Below are 22158 nucleotides of genomic sequence, written 5' to 3' on the forward strand. Positions count from 1 at the left end.
TTCCACAAGGCCGAGGAGACAGACACTGATTGTCAGAGGAATAGGTATGGTAGTTAACCCATGGATACATTGAGTTACCCTCCCTCCAATTACTTTGAACCCATGGGCAATCCCAGAATATATGTAGGAAGCCTGCAGGGGTGCCAGAGCATCTCCAGCAAGCAGCCAATGAGGTTGGGTATATGAGATGAAGGTGTTGGGGTGTATAGTATATTCTGTGCAGGATTTTGAATTGAATTAATTTGTACCTAGTTGCAACTAGTGGCTGAAGCTGGTAATGCCACATGTCTGACCAGTCTTCACTGTCCAGTTCCTGCGCCTCCGCCCACCACAGATCATGCAACCCATCCAATCCAACCTGAATGGATGGCAACAGTCCTCAGTATATTTGCGATAATGGCTTTGAGAGTTCAGCATCGTTTAGCATGAATCACGTCTGACAAGTTTTCCCGACACCAAGAGAAAAAATGTGACAGGGGAGGGAGCTCCAGCAGACTGACAGCCTCAGCTCTGTTCCTGTGTGGAGGGGTGTGTGTCCCTTCCCTCCAATCAGCTCTCAGACCTCGCCTCCCTGAGCTTTGCAGAGTGTAAAGTCAGCTCACCATCCCCTTTTGTTTAACACTGAGGCTCGGTTCACATTGGGTAGCACTGAAAAGCTGGAAGGAGGTCACACACAATCATTAGGTAGCACTGCATAGTTGGAAGGAGGTCACTTACAACCTTTAGGTAGCACTGAAAAACTGGAAGGAGGGCGCTCACAACCATTGGGTAACACTGCAAAGCTGAAAGGAGGGCAATCACAACCATTGGGTAGCACTGCAAAGCTGGAAGGAGGTCACTCAAAACCATTGGGAGGTCACTCAAAAACATTGGGTAGCACTGCAAAGCTGGAAGGAGGTCACTCAAAACCATTGGGAGGTCACTCAAAAACATTGGGTAGCACTGCAAAGCTAGAAGGTGGTCACTTACAACCATTGGGTAGTACTGAAAAGTTGGAAGGAGGTCACTCACAACCATTGGGTAGCACTGCAAAGCTGGAAGGAGGTCACTCACAACCATTGGGTAGCACTGCAAAGCTAGAAGGTGGTCACTTGCAACCATTGGGTAGTACTGAAAAGTTGGAAGGAGGTCACTCACAACCATTGGGTAGCACTGCAAAGCTGGAAGGAGGTCACTCACAACCATTGGGTAGCACTGCAAAGCTGGAAGGTGGTCACTTACAACCATTGGGTAGCACTGCAATGCTGGAAGTCATGCACAACCATTGGGTAGCACTGGAAAGATGGCACTAACAACCATTGGGTAGCACTGCAAAGCTGGAAGGAGGTCACTCACAACCATTGGGTAGCACTGCAAAGCTGGAAGGTGGTCACTTACAACCATTGGGTAGCACTGCAATGCTGGAAGTCATGCACAACCATTGGGTAGCACTGGAAAGATGGCACTAACAACCATTGGGTAGCACTGCAAAGCTGGAAGGAGGTCACTCACAACCATTGGGTAGCACTGCAAAGCTGGAAGGTGGTCACTTACAACCATTTGGTAGCACTGCAATGCTGGAAGTCATGCACAACCATTGGGTAGCACTGGAAAGATGGCACTAACAACCATTGGGTAGCACTGCAAAGCTGGAAGGAGGTCACTCACAACCATTGGGTAGCACTGCAAAGCTGGAAGGTGGTCACTTACAACCATTTGGTAGCACTGCAATGCTGGAAGTCATGCACAACCATTGGGTAGCACTGCAGAGCTGGAAAGATGGCACTAACGACCATTGGGTAGCACACAAAGCTGAAAGGAGGTCACTTAACTATTGGGTTTCAATGTAATGCTAGAATTAGGTCACGCACAACTATTGGGTGGCACTGCAAATCTGGAAGGCAGTGACACATTTGAAATAAGAACATTTTATTAAGGAAATATGTCTGTCCTTATGTTCATACGTAATTACAATCTACAAATAAGAACAAAGTTGCCTAAATATTACTACAAATTGACAAGATAACTTACGTCAAGTCAAGATGATCTCTTTCACATTTAAATCCCAACAACATTGAAACGACCTCAATGCCAGTATGAATTTTTACACACATCTTTTTTCATTTCGCAGGTGTTCTGTGCTCGGCTCATAGAGGAAGCTGGAACAAAAGGCTCTTTCCCTATTGAAGTAGTTATGGGAATTTTCTCCAACATCTGTTCCATATATTGCTTCCATCAACAGTTCCTCCTGCCAGAGCTGGAAAAGCGCATGCAAGAGTGGTAAGCTTTATAAAGCTGCATACACACAATGGTGTGACCTTTCAATGTATAGGCTTCAATGAACAGCCAATTTAACAGGACTTTTACTCAACCAGTCCACCCAACATTGATATTTTAGCTAGGGGTGAGCACTAGCTATTTTATATTTCTTAAATTTCTCTTAGACTTCATGGACAAAATCTCCTTGCAAGAGTATTTGACTCTTCAGCTTTTCACATATTCCAGTAGCAGCGAGAGTAGACTCCATCTACAATCACTGTAATATTTGCTATATATACTGTGTAGCCACTGCATACTCTAAATAAGATGCAGTCTATATAAAGCATGCACAAAAATAATCCAGTGGAGTGCATCTATTTATTTATTATAATATATTTTATTATTTTTAAATATAAATGTGTATAAATCCCCAATAAAGAGAATAAATCCTTCATAATGTTTTCAGACAGATGGTAGAAGTTGGCTACTCCAGCTTAGAGATCTCATCAGTGGAGTTTCTGATATATTTGGAGTAAATGTTTTTAATGCGTTGGCATCTACCAGCCACATATTATTTGGGATTAAAGATTTTTTACTCTTTATTTCCAGCTGAAAGTGGCGCACATTGATGTTTTGCCTTAAAGAGGGAAAGATTAATGAGCCTCCTGGTTCTTACAGGACATATTAGAACCATAATGGGGCCTCACTGCTATAGTGCTAGCTTCTACCATTATTGCCATACCACTAATTGTTTTGTCTCAAGGATCACACGATGATAGCATGAGCCATTCGTGTTATCAGAAGCATGGGTTTGGGAAAAAACAAACTTACATACTCACCTAGATGGATGCAGCATCGATTTGATGCTGCATCTGACCCCCCCCCCCCGCCGCCTATAAGATCGTGAAGAACCAAGTGATCAAAGACCACTGATCGCTCAGTTCCCGGTCGGCAGTGAGCAGAGTCAGTGACTGAGGAGGGGGCGGGAGCGGCTGGTTCAGGCTCACAGCAGCATGCTAAGAAGCTAAGCCAGCTGCTGGTCAGGCATCTAGGAGGATCCCGACAGATCCCTCTAGAGTCTGGACCGACTCTGTGACATCAGACGACAGTTCCTTTAAAGCCGGGGTCTCAAAGTGGCAGCCCTCCAGCTGTTGTGATACTACAAGTCCCATGAGGCATTGCAAGACTGACAGTTACAAGCATGATTCCCACAGTCAGAGGCATGATGGGACTTGTAGTTTCGCAAACAGCTGGAGGGCCGCCACTTTGAGCCCCCTGCTTTAGAGTGTCACTAAACCCAGTAATATGAAAATAATTCACCTGCCTCCTCACAGTGCCCACAGCTTAAAAATCATCTTTTTTTTTATTAAAATATTGCCACTATATACCTTTTTGGCTGATCTGTATACCACTGTCAGTGATAAACTGCACAGTTTCTCTAGTGCTAAGAGTTTAGGTAGGAGAAGATTTCCACTTCATCCTGTATACATGTCCACATGTGTGATGCCAATATCATGTGGCCTGGCTAGCTCGTTTTTTTGTTTTTTTTTGTGTACAGGGTTTTAGTTAGGACAGAAACTGTTCAATTCTAGTTACAATTGAAAATTAATATCTGCCTGCACAGTACAGACAGGGTTAATTATGGCAAACACAGATGTCCAGCCCCCTCATAAACAAAGAGAATTATGTAGGATTTTTCCTAGAGGGTCCAGAATAGAGCATCTAAAAAAGGTGAGCTGCAATTTTTTAATATGTGAATGGGGGCATGTAACAAGTGAGCGTTATCCCAATTTGGCTACAAAGGTGGAAGCAGTGTTAATTTTGTCAATATTGACCCTTTCAACGTATGCTCACTTGGGTTCAATCCATCTGGTAAGCCTCCCCCTCTGGTGGCGGGTATTATCACTATATGTTTAGTTCAATAAGAATCACCGTGGGTTCACAATAACTACTGTTGGAATTGTTTCACTCACCTATCAAGTTCACGTTTATTCATATGGACTTTTATTTCTGCACACTTTATTTTCGATGTTGGATTTAGGCCATTAGTGTCTCTCTCTTTCCATCATTCATCAGTTTATTCATTTATTTATTGGGTTTATGAGAACCTCACGGACTTATATTTGCTTAAACCGTTTCAATTGGTGTCCGATATAGACAATTAGTGTCTGTTCATCATTTATTAGCGCTACATTTTTTGTATTTTGTTTTGTTGCTTTCCTTTATTCACTGGATTGTGTGTAGCTGCTCACCACCACGATAGCGCAGATTGATTTTTGTTTTTTGCTTTTCAATTATAGCACTGTGTAATAAATGGTGGTTTCTGTAGGAGAGACAGTTGTACTGCGATATTATATTTGAATAAATACCTTGTTTTATCCCTTCAGGGATTCCAATCCTCGGATTGGGGACATCCTGCAAAAGCTAGCTCCCTTCCTCAAGATGTATGGCGAGTATGTGAAAAACTTTGACAGAGCCATGGAGCTTGTGAACACATGGACAGAGCGATCGTCCCAGTTCAAGAGCATCATTCAGGAGGTGCAGGTAAGAAGTCTTCCCAGAACTCTTCTTTGACCAGAAAAGGTACAACTATGCTTCAGCCTGTTATCTTCAGTTGTCAGCAGAATCCTGGCACTGAACCCAAGCAGTTTCCATAGATGGGTTGATCAACTAAAGCCAACTAGCTGAGGCAGCTGACGCCAGCCAACTGTGAGGCTGGGTTCACACTACGGTTTTCCCGTCCGTCAGCCGCATACGATTTCAGTATTGAAAACGTACGGGCCCGGACGGGAAAACGTAGAGATAGACAATGCATTGCAAATCGTATGCACTCGGATGCATCCGGGTGCGTACGATTTGCTGGCAAAACGTTTTTTAAACGTACGCAAAACCGTGTTCAACCACGGTTTTGCGGTCGTTTTTAAAACAGTATGGCAACCGCATACGTTTTCCTTTAACATTAATGTTAATGGAAAACGCACATATGTGCGGTGCCATACGTTCCCGTCCGTTTCAGCCGCATACGTTTTTTCATATAAATCGTATGCGGCTGACGGACGGGAAAACCGTAGTGTGAACCCAGCCTTACTGTGATCAGGGCTGTCTTAATGAGAAGGCACACCTGGTCACTGCCCAGGGGCCCCAGCTGCATGTGGAAAGGTGTGCCTGCTATAGCCACATGGGCAATCACAGTGCAGTAATAAGAGGAAATCTGCTGTGAATTGGCTAAAATTCCAGAAAAACACATTTAAGAGGTGCTGGGATATCAATGCTTTTTCCAGTTGTATGAATGCAAGTGTAGCGCAGACCCTAAGCCCATCTCACTGTTTGTCCCAGGTGCACACAATAACCAGGCAGAAGTTTATTTTTTTGGGTTTATTGTTTAAAGAACTTGGATGTGGAATTGGTTGAACCTTCGGATTCTACAGAACTAGTGTAACTTTAACTGAGGACACTCTCTAGCAGAGATTAACCTCTTCAGGGTAGACCTCTAGCATAAGAAATGATGGACATACAGATTCAAGGAAATACCAATGTGGAAACAGCCCTGAGCCAGTAAATCTGGAACAATCTTTCACAAAAGAGAACAAAACGACAACAGTCACTCCCGGATCTCACTCAGGCCTTTACTCTCTGTGTCCCTGTATACATGGATGCCTCCTTCCAGTATCAGCCAGATACACTGCTTCCAGTATCAGCCAAATACACCACGAGCCTCCCGGTCAGATCCTCAGGAGACTTTACTACAGACTGTTGCTTCAGCAGTCCCCCCCCCCCCCACAAGCTGGGACCGTGAGGAACCTCCTGCAGATTCCAACTAGATGACCCAGGAGGGCAGATAGTCCCTTCATGCTGGGTCTCTCTCCACCAGGGCAAAGGACCCTGCTGCTCTAGGGCCCAGACTATTTATGTGCACCTCAGCCACCTACTTGTCACCCACTTGATCAGGAATTGGCTGAGGCTACATGAATATTTAGCCCAGGGTCTGCCTTTTCCAGCCCACTATATTCCAGAACCTACTGGAATACGTCAGCCAGGGAGGTCACAGGGAAAAGAGGGAAGTAGCCTGAAGCCAGAAGACCCTAGAATAGTCAAAAAAACAATCAAACCTGCTCCTCTGGACCAAAAACTAAATTTACCTAAAGCTATTAGCAACCCAACTAAAAGGGTGCTACATAAGGAAGTCTTCAAACAAGCTCACTGACTGTGGTAGGGCAGCGGTCAGTCACCCAGGCTTCTCTCAATAGATACCCAGAAGCAACTCAAATAACAAACATACAAATGGGTGCCAGTTCTGCTGCTGATTTGATTGTCATAATTCCATTTCAAAAGGAGGTTTCGCCCCAAATTAAAATAAAGGTCCATTTGGTTTTGGTTTCCCTTGAATATAAAGGGCATGGCTGTACTTCTCCTGTGGATCACAGGAGTGCAGTTCGTTCTGCACTCCTATGACCCGTTTTCAGGAGACAATATGGTCGGGATCTGCCCACATGCCTAGACTGGCACTCGACTCAGCCTCTCAGCGAACCGCTGAGAGTCTGAGCCAACCGCTCCTGCCACCCCCCACATCTCAGCGCTTCAGTGAGTGCTGGAGGGGCAGAGCAGAGAGCGGTGACTGACAGTCACCAGCTCTCTGCCTAGGGAGCTCTGAGAACCGAGCGATTGGCGGTGTTTGATCACTCGGGTTCTCAGCCTTAGAGCTGGCGTGGGGACAGGTGCAGCATTGGATCGATGCTGCATCCACCTAGGTAAGTATGATTCTAAAATAAAAAGCATTCCCATACTTCTCTTTTAACTCATTTTTAATATTCACAGCAAACTCACCCATCCTTTTTATTTTTTGACGAGAAATAATTTTGAAAAACACTCCCCTAGCATTTCTCGCCAGAGCCAACCTGAGTAAAAATACAGATGATCCATGTAGCATTTACTTCCTGGAATCCATCTGACCTTAGCTCAGTCATGCAGACAGGAGGGTGTGCCTAACTGAGAAAGCCCCTCCTCCAAATGAAAGGAAAAAAAAATGCCCATGATAACTCATGGGGCGTATCATTTTGTCCTGGGCCAGAAAATAGGAAGCAACTGAAGAAATAATAAAAAAGTTTAAAACAAGTAAATATAATATACCGTATTATCGGCGTATACCGCGCACTTTTTTGCCCTTAAAATCAGGGCAAAATCATGGGTGCGATATACGCCGATACTCGCTTCCCGCGCTGTGTTTGAACGCCACCGCCGACATATATCGAGCGCAGTACACTCGGCCAGGCTCGGCTCCCCTCGTGATTATGCGAGAGGAGCCGAGCGTGGCCGAGCGTGCCCGAGTGTACTGCACTCGGTATATGTCTGCAGCGGCGTTCAAACACAGCGCGGGAAGCGGGGATCGGCTCAGAGACAGCGTGGGAGAAGCGGGGAGGACACCACGAAGGCCGCAGACGGACGGCGGACCGGACAAGGCCGCCGATGGACGCCGGGCAAGACACCAAAACTGTAAGTAATAAAAAAAATGTTTCCAGGAATTTCACGTCTAGATTAGGGGTGCACGCCGGTGCGCGCTATAGGCAGATAAATACGGTACCTTCATATCTAATTACTAATACTAGCAGCATAAATATTATAAATAGTTCATGTTGATTGAGAGAGTTTAGTTCCTCTTTAAGGAAGTGGAATATACCTTTAATTCTAGCAATCAGAGCTTTGCCCCAATGGGGGTTAAAATGGCTCAGACTCTAGGTAGTTTTTTTTTTCCTATTTATTTTTATGACCAATAATTACCAGATGCTGAGATTGGAGATGGAAAAGGAATTTCTGGCTCCGCAGTAAAGGAACTGAGTTTCTGAACTTCCTCTTAACCCATATAACTCAATCGCCCAGGGATAGATTTCCTTAGCAGACCAGTAATCAGTCAGCTCCATACTGTGCAACTGTCTGCAGAAATGTTACAGGCTGATCAATTAAACATTACCTGTGTTTAGCTTAATTAGAGGGTGAGAGCTGTGTGCGCTGGTTTCAGACACAGAGATAGGTGGGGCTGAATTCCAGCGAGATCGTTAAACCGCAGTAACTGACGCGGCATTGAAGTTTACAGTTCTGGATTATGCAAAAAACGAAATGTCAGTGTCGCTAAGGGTGTGATGCCGTTTTCTCGTCCATAGCTCATATGAAATATCTCACCTTTGCTGGCTATAAAGCAGGCAAGTCGCATTCAGAGGGGCCATGCTGGAAAGAAGTCTTTAACCACTTGCTTACCGGGCACATATACCCCCTCCTGCCCAGGTGAAATTTCAGCTTCCGGCACTGCGTCGCTTTAACTGACAATTGCGCGGTCGTGCGATGTGGCTCCAAAACAAAATTGACGTCCTTTTTTTCCCACAAATAGAGCTTTCTTTTGGTGGTATTTGATCACCTCTGCGGTTTTTATTTTTTGCGCTATAAACCAAAAAAGTGCGACAATTTAGAAAAAAATAATAATATTTTTTACTGGTTGCTATAATAAATATCCAATTTTTTTTATTTTTTTTATTTTCTCAGTCCGATACGGATTCTACATATGTTTGGTAAAAAAAAACGCAATAAGCGACTGGTTTGTGCAAAAGTTATAGCGCCTACAAAATAGGGGACGCAATTATTATTATTATTATTTTTTTTTTTTTACTAGTAATTGCGGCGATCTGCGATTTTTTTATTGGGACTGCGACATTATGGCGGACACATCGGACACTTTTGACACATTTTTGGCACCATTCACATTTATGCTGCGATCAGTGCTATAAATATGCACTAATTACTGTATAAATGTGACTGGCATTGAAGGGGTTAACACCAGGGGGTGAGGGAGGGGTTAAATGTGTACCCTGCATAGTGTTCTAACTGTGTGTGGAGGGGGACTGACTGGGGGAGGTGATCGATCTGTGTCCCTATGTACAAGGGACACAGATCTCTCTCCTCTCTCTGACAGGACATGGATCTCTGTGTTTACACACACAGATCCACGTTCTTGTCTCTGTAACCGCCGATCACGGGTGTCTGGCGGACATCGCGGCCGCCAGGCACGCGCATCGGCATCTCAGTGATTCGGCGGGCACGCGCGCAAAGCCACAGTGCTGGTCGCTGCAGCAGCATATACAGTAAGGCCCCTTTCACACGGACGGATAGAATGGTGCTTTTGGCTGCGTATTTTCTAGTTTTATACCGCAGCTAAAAGCACACAATGTTTTCCTATGGCCCCATTCACACACATCGTTTAGCTGCGATTCCGTTACATGCAGTTTGGTGCGAATAGAAAAAATAGAATTGAATGCGTCCAGGTGCGATTTAGCGCAGCCATATGCACATAACCGCAGGTAATCGCAGTCTTTTGTGTCAACTGCGGATAGCAGCGTAAGAAAAAAAAAGAACAGGAAGCACATCATAATCAGTAGGTATACCTGGGAAATAAAATAAAAAGGGTTGCTATGGGAATGACTACCGCAGCTAAACGCGGCCGTATGTAACCGCACGTAAACGCAGGTAGTCGCAATGTACAAATGCAGCTATCCGCAGTGCCTGGAGCCTTGAATTTCACAGAACATTTACATGCTTTTAACTGCGGCAAAACAGCCGTCCGTGTGAAAGGGGCCTAAAACCTTGGATTGTGAGCATAATTCGTTCCGGGAAACATGCTTGGAATCCAAAGCACTCTTATATCAAAGCGAATTTCACCATAAGAAATAATGGAAACTCAGATGATTTGTTCCACAATAATTTATTCATAAGTTTCAGTTTATAGTCCATATAAATAGATTAGAGCAATGTGATTAGTTGTGCAACCATAAAATGTCCATCCACACATGGAAGCCTCCACAAGGGGATTAGAAGCAAAATCCAGCAGGAGCTCCAGAGTATAAAAGAGAAGAGAGGCGCCTCTAAGTGTAGCAATATGGTTACATTTAATGAAGATACAACATTTAGCAACTCGCATGGTTGATGATTAAAAGAGGCACATCTAAGTATGGAGGCATCCGGGGTAAAACTGTACACAGAGGCCCGGATTCACGTAGAGCCGCGTAAAATTGTGCGGGCGTAACGTATCTGATTTACATTACGCCTCCGCAACTTACACGAGCAAGTGCTGTATTCTCAAAGCACTTGCTCCGTAAGTTGCGGCGGCGTAGCGTAAATCGGCCGGCGTAAGCCCGCCTAATTCAAATTTGGATCAGGGGGAGCGTGTTTTATGCAAAACTACTGTGACCCGACGTGATTGACGTTTTTGCGGAACGGCGCATGCGCCGTCCGTGGAATTTCCCAGTGTGCATTGCTCCAAAGTACGCCGCAAGGACGTAATTGGTTTCGACGTGAACGTAAATGACGTCCAGTCCCATTCACGGACGACTTACGCAAACAACGTAACTTTTTCAAATTTCGACGCGGGAACGACGGCCATACTTAACATTGGCTGCGCCACATAAAGCAGGGGCAACTTTACGCCAGGAAAAGCCTAACGTAAACGACGTAACTTTACTGCGTCGGCCGCGCGTACGTTCGGGAATTCGCGTATCTAGCTAATTTGCATACTCGACGCGGAATTCGACGGAAGCGCCACCTAGCAGTCAAAAAAAAAATGCAGTTAAGATCCGACGACGTAAAAGACTTACGCCTGTCGGATCTAATGGATATCTATGCGTAACTGATTCTAAGAATCAGTCGCATAGATACGACGGGTCAGATTAGGACTTACGACGGCGTACATCGTAAGGCCTTTGAGAATCTGGGCCATAGACTGTCCTCACTGCTGGCTCTCACCGCTGTCAGTCTGCAATCGTGACCTGGGAAGACTACCCTGCAGTAGAGCGATCTGAAAGCGAGGCTTGAAGCACTTGTGGAGCGCAGTGTGGAAGGGATGACGTTGATGGCGGTGAGGAGAATGGTCTATGTGGACAGCTTTACCCCAGATACCTGCATATTTAGATGTGTCTGTTTTAATCATCAACCATGTGAGTTGCTAAATGTTGTACCTTCATTAACTGTAACCATATTACTACACTTAGAGGCGCCTCTCTTCTCTTTTATACTCAGTTGTGACATGACACTACTTGTATATCAAGACATCCCTTGTATATCAAGTCAAATTTAATTTAAAAATGTAGCTTGTGTTGCAAAACGCTCTCAAGTTACTCTCAAACCAAGGTTTTACTGTACCTACCTTCACTTTGCTCCCTTGCTATTTATCAATAGGTGCCGTTAGAAAAACCTGATAATTCCAAGTTTAGGGGCGCATGTGACCCATGCCTAGGGACAGCTAGACTACTTAAAGCGGAGCTCCACCCAAAAGGGGAAGTTCCACTTTAAACTTTCCACCCCCTCCTATTCTTCCTATGCCACATTTGGCATGGTTTTTTTTTGGGGGTGGCAAGTGGGTATCTAGTTTTGACAGGTACCTGCTCCCACTTCTGCTGGAGCCACCTAGGCGTCTCGAACGGAAGTTCTCCTCTCTGCAATCTTCTGGGACACGTCACGAGTCCCAGAAGATTGCCCAACCATTAAAGGGGTTGTAAAGGTAAATGTTTTTTCCTAAATAGCTTCCTTCACCTTAGTGCAGTCCTCCTTCACTTACCTCATCCTTCCATTTTGTTTTTAAATTTCCTTATTTCTTCTGAGAAATCCCCACTTCCTGTTCTTCTGTCTGTAACTACAAACAGTAATGCGAGGCTTTCTCCCTGGTGTGGAGTGTCGTACTCGCCCCCTCCCTTGGACTATAGGAGAGTCAGGACGCTCTCTACGTTACAGATAGAGAAAGGAGCTGTGTGTTAGTGGGCGTCCTGACTCTTCTGTAGTCCAAAGGAGGGGGCGAGCACGATACTCCACACCAGGGAGAAAGCCTTGCATTACTGTGTGGAGTTACAGACAGAAGAACAGGAAGTGAGGATTTCTCAGAAGAAATAAGGACATTTAAAAGCAAAATGGAAGGATGAGGTAAGTGAAGGAGGACTGCACTGAGGTAAAGGAAACTATTTAGGAAAAACATTTTTTTACCTTAACAACCCCTCTAAGGAGGCGTAGCGCAGCTCGCGGATGTGCAGTGCACACCCAGCTGTGGAGACGTAGAGCTAGATTCATGTAGCTGGGCGCATAGTTTTCCTGACGTAGCGTATCGAATATACGCTACGCCGACGGCGCGCAGAGAGCCCAAAGCAGTATTCACAAAGCACTCGCCCCGTACGTTGCGGCGGCGTAGCGTAATATGCTCGGCGTAAGCCCACCTAATTCAAAGTAGGCAGGTAGTGGGCGTGCTTCATTTAAATTAGCCGTGACCCCATGTAAATGAAGGTCCGATTGAACGGCGCATGCGCACGCATGCTCAGAATCACGTCGCATATACTCCCTAAGATACGACGGCTCAATGCGAACGACGTGAACGCACATCCCCATTCACGTACGACTTACATAAACGACGTAAAATTCGACGGCTGTTCTGACGTCCATACCTTAACATGGGCTGCGCCTCCTTTAGCAGGGGTAACGGTACTCCAGACGTACGCCTTACGTAAACAGCATAGATTACAGCGACGGGCACAAGAACGTTCGTGAATAGGCGTATCTAGGTCATTTACATATTCTGTGCGTAAATCAACGGAAGCGCCCCCAGCGGCCAGCGTAAATATGCACCCAAGATCCGACGGCGTAAGAGACTTATGTCGGTCGGATGGAGGCCAAATTCAGGCGTGTCTAGTTAAGAGAATAGGGCGCATAGATACGACGGCGCATTTGTTCACTTACGCTGCGTATCTGTAGATACGCAAGCGTAAGTGCTCTGTGAATCTAGCTCTGTGAATCTAGCCGCCTTACCAATATATGCAGGGGTAGGCAACCTTGGCACTCCAGGTAAAACCACAAATCCTTGGAGGCATTGCAATACTCTGATGCCGCGTACACACAACCTTTTTTCGGGTTGTAAAAAATGACGTAAAAATGATGTAAACATGCTCTAATTTTTCACAACATTTTTAACGTTGTCGTTTTCAACGTCATAAAAAATGGTTGTGTGTGGGCTTTAACGACGTGAAAAAAAACGCGCATGCTCAGAAGCAAGTTACGGGAGCGCTCGTTCTGGTAAAACTAGCGTTCGTAATGGAGTAAGCACATTCGTCATGCTGTAACAGACAGAAAAGCGCGAATCGTCTTTTACTAACACAAAATCAGCAAAAGCAGCCCCAAGGGTGGCGCCATCCGCATGGAACTTCCCCTTTATAGTGCCGTCGTACGTGTTGTACGTCACCGCGCTTTGCTAGAGCATTTTTTTTTTCACGATCGTGTGTGGGCAAGGCCGTTTTAACAATAATCGGGTTGAAAAAAACTTAGTTTTTTCTAGACCATTAAAAATGTCATTTTTTACATCCTGAAAAACGGTCGTGTGTACGCGGCATGACTCTCAATACTCTGAGGAATGATGAGATATGTAGTTTCAGCATACCTGGAGTGCTGAGGCCACCTACCTCTGTGATTTACATTGTAGCAGGAAAAAAAAGTGACACCATCATTCCAAGATTACTTGGCATATTTCAGAGATGTCTATATATATAAAATGTATCATCACCAAGTGATGTAAGAAACTGTAGTACAGTACTTTGCCAGAGAAAATGTGCATACTGTTGGGCCTCGTACACACGACCAAGGAAGAAATGAAATGAGAGAGCTATGAAGAAGCACTAAGGCATAGTGCGAAACGTCAGCTTTTCTTTTGTTGTGCTGTTTTTTGCTGTGGCATGTATTTTGTGATTTTTAATTAAAGGAGGAGTTTTTTTGGAGTGCGGCTGTCCCAGCTTTTTTCCTTCATCCTAACACGACCAAGGAACTCGTTGTAAATGAAACATCGTTTTCCTCGACGAGTTCCTTGTTAGAGCCGGTTCACACTGCGGCGGCACGACTTTGGGGGCGACTCCGCAAGGCGTCCTGAAGACGACTTCAGAGGCGATTAGCAAAATGACTTCTGTATAGAAGTCAATGCAAATCGCCACAAGCCGCCCCCGAAGTTGTACAAGAACCTTTTTCTAAGTCGGAGCGACTTGCGTCACTCCTATTAGAACTGTTCTATAGCATAAAATGGGATGGGAGACGGCCCCAGTGTGAACCGGCTCTAATGCCGCGTACACACGGTCGTTTTTTGTGATGAAATAAAACGACGTTTTTATCATGAAACAAAACAAAGTTTTTCAAACTTTATTTTAAAAAACAACGTTGCCCACACACCATCGTTTTTTCAAAATGCTCTAGCAAAGTGCGATTACGTTCAGCACGTACAACGGCACTCTGTTCCATTCAAGCTCGCGTCATAACTTGCTTCTGAGCATGCGCGGGTAAAAAAATTTGGTTTTAAACGTCGTTTTACCCACGCACTATCATTTTAAATGACACAAAAAACGACGTTTTGAAAAACGACATAAAAAATTGAAGCATGATCAAATATTTTTTTTGTTGTTTTTCAAAAGACATAAAACAACGTTTACCCCACACACGGTCATTTTAAATGACGTTTTTAAAAATTTCATTTTTTTTCATCACAAAAAAACGACCGTGTGTACGCGGCATAAGGCTTGTCGAGAATCTTGACAAGCTTTCTTTGTGTACACACTGTCAAGACAAAATCTCGTCGTTCTCAAACGCGGTGGCGTAAAACACGTACGACGGCACTATAAAGGGGAAGTTTGATTCCACTGGCGCCACCCTTCTGAGCATGTGCGGGTTTCTAAGCATACACACGAACGTGTTTCTCGTCAAAAACCAGCCCGTCGAGGAACACGACGAGGAAATTGAGACTCCTGACGAGGGAAAAGAGAAGTTGTTCTCTTTTTTTTTCTCATCGAGTTCCATGACAGTTTTCTCGATAAAAAACATACACATTTTCCTCGGCAAAAAAGCTCTTCCACCAAGTTTCTTGATGGATTCTGTCGAGGAAAACGGTCGTGTGTACGAGGCCTATGGCTTTAGGGTAACTGGAGGCCCTGCTGGGACTGAGGTTTAAAGCTAATGCTGTAACTGCAAGCTTTGAAGCTTAACATTTCACACAAAGCAGAACTAATTCTTCTCATGAAGTACGTGACCTAATGAAACGTGATGCTTAAAGCCTAAAAAACAAAATGCAGCTTACTAATCCTTGTGATGACCGCATTAATTTGTGTTTTTCACGATAAGAACATTTTCAGCAAGTACAGAAAATGGCCCGGATTCACAAAGAACTTATGCCGACGTATCTCCAGATACGCCGCGTAAGTGTAAGTATGCGCCGTCGTATCTATGCGCCGTGCCCATAAACTGAGATACGCCTGAAAATAGGCTTCATCCAACCGACGTAACTTTCCTATGCCATCGTATCGTGGGCGCATATTTACGCTGGGCGCATTTGCCGCTCCCATTGATTGTCTATGCACATATGCAAATGAGGGAGATACGCCGATTCACGAACATAGTTGCGCCCGGCGCATAATATATGCGGTTTGCGTAAGTCGTACGTCCGGTGTAAAGTTATTTTCCCATATAGGAGGCGTAACTCATGCAAAGGTATGGACCAGGGAACACAAGCCGTTGTATCTTTTGTCGTTTACGTTGTACGTGAATATGACTAAGCGTAGGTTATGTTCACGTCGTAGGCAGTGATCCGACGTATCTCAGGCAGTTGTTTCGACGTGATTCTGAGCATGCGCACTGGGATGCGACCACGGGACGGCGCATTTTAAGTACTTCTATGACGCTTGGCCCATCATTTGCATGAGCTTCACAGGTTGCCACTGGAGTCCTCTTCCACTCCTCCATGATGACATCACAGAGCTGGTGGATGTTAGAGACCTTGCGCTCCCCCACCTTCCATTTGAGGATGCCCCACAGGTGCTCATTAGGGTTTAGGTCTGGAGACATGCTTGGCCAGTCCATCACCTTTACCCTCAGCTTCTTTAACAAGGCAATGGTCATATTGGAGGTGTGTTTGGGTTTGTTATCATGGTGGAATACTGCCCTGCGGTCCAGTCTCTGAAGGGAGGGGGATCATGTTCTGCTTTAGTATGTCACAGTACATGTTGGCATTCATGGTTCTCTCAATGATCTGTAGCTCCCCAGTGCCAGCAGCACTCATGCAGCCCCAGACCATGACATGCCTGACTGTAGACAAGACACACTTGTCTTTGTCCTCCTCACCTGGTTAGCGCCACACATGCCTGACACCATCTGACACCAAATAAGTTTATCTTGTCTCATCAGACCACAGGACATGGTTCCAGTAATCCATGTCCTTAGTCTGCTTGTCTTCATCAAACTGTTTGAGGGCTTTCTTGTGCATCATCTTTAGAAGAGGCTTCCTTCTAGGAAGACAGCCGTGCAGACCAATTTGATGCAGTGTGTGGAGTATGGTCTGAGCACTGACAGGCTGACCCCCCCACCCCTTCAACCTCTGCAGCAATGCTGGCAGGACTCATACGTCTATTTCCCAAAGACAACCTCTGGATACGATGCTGAGCATGTGACCTCAACTTCTTTGGTGGACCATGGTGAGGCCTGTTCTGAGTGGAACCCGTCCTGTTACACCTCTGTATGGTCTTGGCCACTGCTGCAGCTCAGTTTCAGGGTCTTGGAAATCTTCTTATAGGCTAGGATGTCATTTCGAGCATGCGCGGGTTTCCATGGAGACAGGTAAGTATACACACGCTCTGGTTTCTCGCCAGGAAAACACTGCCGAGAATCTCACGGCGAGAAAATAAGGTTCTCTATTTTTCTCGTCGAGATTCTGGGCAGTTTTCTTGATGAGAAACCTCAAAGCCTCGTACACACACACGGTTTACTCGGCAAGAAAGCTCTGCCAGCAGTTTTCTTGCTGTTTCTTGCCAAGAAAACCGTGCGTGTGTACGAGGCTTCAGTGTACTACTATGCTGTGATTAGACCAGACAAGCCACTGTTGTCTACAGACCTTCATCTGGGGATGGGATATTAGATTACAAGCACAAAGCTGAATGTGTCAGGGTAGAGACACCCCTTTCCCTTAATGCTAGGACATGGTGTCCTGGATTTATAATTTGTAGGAGTAGTCAGCAAGTGCAGAGTGATTTCCTGGATTTCTAATTACAAAGTTTGCTTTGAAAACACAAGCAGCTAAATACATAGATGAAATAAAAATATGGAAGCTGTTTTAGCTGTCCATCCAGTCCTGGAATTTACACAACACAGCCAGGATGGTGACATGGCCAGCACAGCCAAGTAGCAGAAGAGCTGTCAGCATAGTCAGTACACTATAAGGCACCAGTGCTGTAGGTAGAAGTTATAGTTGTAATAGCATTAATACTAACCATAAGAGCATCATATCAGCTGTCCTATAAGGTTTGCGAAACTCTGGAATTTTTGATGGCATTAGATATACAACGATAATTTCAATTTCTGATTTAATGAAAAATGATCTATGAATAGAGGATGGACAGAGGAAAGAGAGGGAAGATCTGGTGGAGGGGGGTGCTGAGGTGGGCTGTACCCCCCAGATTTTATTTGTGCCCCCCAGGTCTCCAGAGTGTATCTATTGAACCAATGAGCCAGTCTGATACGAACAGTTGATGTAAGGGGACACACTATTGGGGACAATCCATGTAAGGGAGCACTGTGATGGGGACACCTGTTGTATGGGGGGACTCTGATGGGGACACGTGATGTAAGAAGGCACTCTGATGGGAACACCTGATGTAAAGGGGCACTGTGATAGGGACAACTGATGTAAGAGGGCACTGTGATGGGGACACCCGATGTAAGAGGTCACTGTGATAGGGACAACTGATGTAAGAGGGCACTGTGATGGGGACACCCAATGTAAGGGGGCACTCTGATGGGGACACCTGTTGTATGGGGGGACTCTGATGGGGACACCTGATGTAAGGGGGCACTCTGATGGGGACACCTGATGTAACGGGGCACTGTGATAGGGACACCTGATGTAAGAGGGCACTGTGATGGGGACACCCGATGTAAGAGGTGACTGTGATGCTGACACCCGATGTAAGAGGGCACTGTGATGGGAACACCTGATGTAAGAGGCCACTGTAATGGGGATACCTGATGTAAGGGGGCACTCTGATGGGTACACCTGATGTAAGGGGGCACTGTGATGGGGACACCTGATGTAAGGGGGCACTGTGATAGGGACAACTGATGTAAGAGGGCACTGTGATGGGGACACCTGATGTAAGGGGGCACTCTGATGGGGACACCTGATGTAAGGGGGCACTGTGATAGGGACAACTGATGTAAGAGGGCACTGTGATGGGGACACCTGATGTAAGGGGGCACTGTGATGGGGACACCTGATGTAAGGGGGCACTGTGATGGGGACACCTGATGTAAGAGGGCACTGTGATGGGGACACCTGATGTAAGGGGGCACTGTGATGGGGACACCTGATGTAAGGGGGCACTGTGATGGGGACACCTGATGTAAGAGGGCACTGTGATGGGGACACCTGATGTAAGGGGGCACTGTGATGGGGACACCTGATGTAAGGGGGCACTGTGATGGGGACACCTGATGTAAGGGGGCACTCTGATGGGGACACCTGATGTAAGGGGGCACTCTGATGGGGACACCTGATGTAAGGGGGCACTCTGATGGGGATTACTGATTATGTGTAAGGGGGGACTCTGATGGGGCCCCATATGTAAAGGGTGCACTCTGATAGAGACCTTGATGTAAAGGAGGACTCTGATATGTACTAATGATAAAAAGAGGGACTCTAATGGGGACTCCTTATGTAAATTGAGACATGACGCTGTGTTACAGACTTTCAGTGACCCACACAGTGACATTATACCCCCTGACCTGTTTTTACTTGTTGAAATTGCACTGAAAGTGCAGTCGCTGTAAATCTGAGGGGAAGATCTGAAATGAGGGGAAGCTCTGCTGATTTTTTCATCCAGTCATGTGCAAGCTAAAATTCTGTTTTCAATCTCCTTGCATGTCCTCCTCGGATCTACAGCAACTGCACTTCCAAGGGAACTTTTAGTGCAAATTCAAGTGCACTTTGCACTTGTAGTTTGCACTTGTAGTACAAAGTGGATTTGTCTTTCGTAAATAACCCCCAGACAGTGCATAACTGCCTTTGTTGTTTGTTTTTTAATCTCTGCCTGTAGTTCAGCTTTAGTGCCGTTCACATTACCGCGACTTGGGATCTGACTTGTGTCGCCCGACATGAGAAATTACATGGAAGTGAATGAGAGCCGTCTTAACCAGTTAAGAACCGGCTCACGTACATATAGGTCGGCATTTTAAAGATGAATATCTCGGTAATGGCAGCAGCTGCTGCCACAACCGGGATGTCCATCTTTTCGTGGCCGGTCCTGTAAACGATAATGGTGGTCTCCGCGGCGCATTCGCCGCAAGATCACCGTTATCGGCGGCGGGAGAGGGCCCCCCACCCCCTTCCGCCGCTCTCCACTGTAAGTCGTGTTGCCCCTGTGTGAACGGGCACTTAGTTGTTTATTTGTAAAATAGAAATTGTATAAAGATAGTAAAAAAAATAAAATATGCAGAACATCTGTTTATAAACATAAAAGAATGCAAGTAACATTGACCAGGGCCAATATTGTTACAAACAAGAAAAAATACATTTACAACAACATAATGATCATCTAATTAAGTGATATTGGCAACTGAAATAAGTGATTTTGTTGGACAGAAAGGGGCACAGATTGAAACCCTCACAGTGGGGCCCCTTTAGCGTTTCCTCTGTATACAAATGTATCACTGGCCCTTTGTTTTGTAATTTTATTGTAAAGCAGCTTGGCAGGACACATAATGAGAGACATAGCTGTAGACAATGTTTAAAGTCCAGGTGTTTATACATTCCTTCCTCAGCAGATATTTTCATTGTGTTTCAGAAGGAGGAGGCCTGCGGTAACCTGACATTACAGCACCACATGCTGGAGCCTGTCCAGCGGATTCCTCGTTATGAGTTGCTTCTGAAGGATTATCTCCAGAAACTGCCAGAGGATTCCAGAGACCGCAGAGACGCAGAAAGTAGGTGATGCTGTCGGGGGAGAAGATGATGCAGCAATAATGTATTGTTCAGAATTATTGCATTACAAATCATGTAGGACAGGGCTTGGCGACTGTCTGAATCTCTTTCACATGACCAACCAACCAAAAAATGTTATTATCTTTCAAAAAGGTCACCTTCTCCACATTTTCTATTTATAACTCGCAGGCAGTAGCTATTTTATTAGATATACCTGCTTGGTAAAGTATACAGTATCTAAAGCCAACGGGGCAGATCCACAAAGGAGTTACGCTGGCGTATCTATTGATACGCCGCGTAACTTCTAGTTTGCTCCGGCGTATCTTTGTTTTGTATCCACAAAACAAGATACGCCTGAAGCTGTGCTAGATCCGACTGGTGTACGTCTTAGTACGCCGTCGGATCTAAGGTGCATATTTACGCTGGCCGCTAGGTGGCATTTCCGTCGATTTCCGCGTTGAGTATGCAAATTAGCTAGATACGGCGATCCACGAACGTACGTCCGGCCGGCGCATTTTTTTACGTCGTTTCCGTAAGGCTTTTTTCAGCGTATAGTTACCCCTGCTATATGAGGCGTATCCTATGTTAAGTATGGCCGTCGTTCCCGCGTCGAATTTTGAATTTTTTACGTTGTTTGCGTAAGTCGTTCGCGAATAGGGCTTTGCGTAGAATGACGTTCACGTCGTAACGTCACGGCTTGTTGCGGGTTAATTTCGAGCATGCACACTGGGATACCCCCACGGACGGCGCATGCGCCGTTCAAAAAAAACGTCATTTACGTTGGGTCAAGACCTATTTACATAAAACACGCCCCCATCACATCCATTTGAATTGCGCGCCCTTACGCCGCCAAAGTTACACTACGCCGCCGTAACTTACGGCGCAAATTCTTTCTGGATAAGGAAATTACGCTGTAAGTTACGGCGGCGTAGTGTATCAGAGATATGCTACGCCGGACGCAACAATGCGCCGATGTACGTGGATCTGCCCCAAAACGTTTTTTATTTTGAATTGAATGGGGTAGATTTTCTCAACCTTTTTGTACCTGAGGAACCCTTGAAATTATTTTCAAGCCACTGGGAAACCTGATGAAACCAATTTGTAGAGGGGGGAAGGGGGGGTCATTTATTAGGGGGCATTTGTGACCAGTGGGATAAATGCCCTTGTTACACATTTAAGAACATCATTGGTGTTGTGAGAATGACTTGAATACGGAATGGTTAAACCCCTGTCAGCATGACATTTATTGTAAAATATATCCCTTTATACTATACTATTTGTCCCAGCGGAACCTTATTGTCCCAGAGGAACCTGTTTGTCCTAGAGGAACCCTTGAAATAATTTCCAGGTCTCTGGGAACCTTGATAAAACTAATTTTTGGGGGGGGGCATTCATTGGGGGGTCATTCATTGGGGGGCATTCATGGCCAGTGGGAAGAATGCCCTCCACACAGACAGGTAAAAAGATCATTGATGTTGTGAAGATGACTCTGCCAAGTGAAAATGGCCCCAACACTATGTATAAACCAAAACATTGGAGGTCAATCAGCCACATGAGCCCTGAGAAACCTTTGGTGGTAACCTGGTGTTCCATAGCACCCTGATTGAGAATGACTTGCATGAGGAAAACCTGTCAGCATGACATTTATTGTAAAATATATCCCTTTATACTATTTTATTTGCCTCAGAAGAACCCTTGAAGTAACTTTTCTCTATGGGAACCTTGCCAAAACCAATTTGTTGGGGGTCATTCATTGGGGTCATTTATGGCCAGTGGGAAGAATACTCTCCATACAGACAGCTAAGAAGATCATTGGTGTTGTGCAGCTGACTCCCTAGTGTTCCATAGAAACCTGGATGAAAATGGCTGGAATAGGGAAAGGTTAAACCCCAATGTCAGTACTTTTTACT

At 45.4% G+C, this 22158-nt stretch overlaps 1 protein-coding gene across 3 annotated transcripts in view; it reads left to right on the forward strand.

Moving 5' to 3' along the window:
- The window catches only part of FGD1 (FYVE, RhoGEF and PH domain containing 1), a 267137-nt gene that overhangs the window by 217237 nt on the left and 27742 nt on the right, over window positions 1–22158 (forward strand). For all 3 annotated transcript variants that reach the window (XM_040322864.1, XM_040322866.1, XM_040322865.1), the window contains exons 6-8: window positions 2111–2259; window positions 4626–4782; window positions 20112–20250. In XM_040322864.1, coding sequence (XP_040178798.1) covers window positions 2111–2259; window positions 4626–4782; window positions 20112–20250 — 445 coding nt within the window. The remainder of the gene's footprint in view (window positions 1–2110; window positions 2260–4625; window positions 4783–20111; window positions 20251–22158) is intronic.

This window comes from Rana temporaria, chromosome 9, assembly GCF_905171775.1.
Source record: "Rana temporaria chromosome 9, aRanTem1.1, whole genome shotgun sequence".
Lineage (NCBI taxonomy): Eukaryota > Metazoa > Chordata > Amphibia > Anura > Ranidae > Rana > Rana temporaria.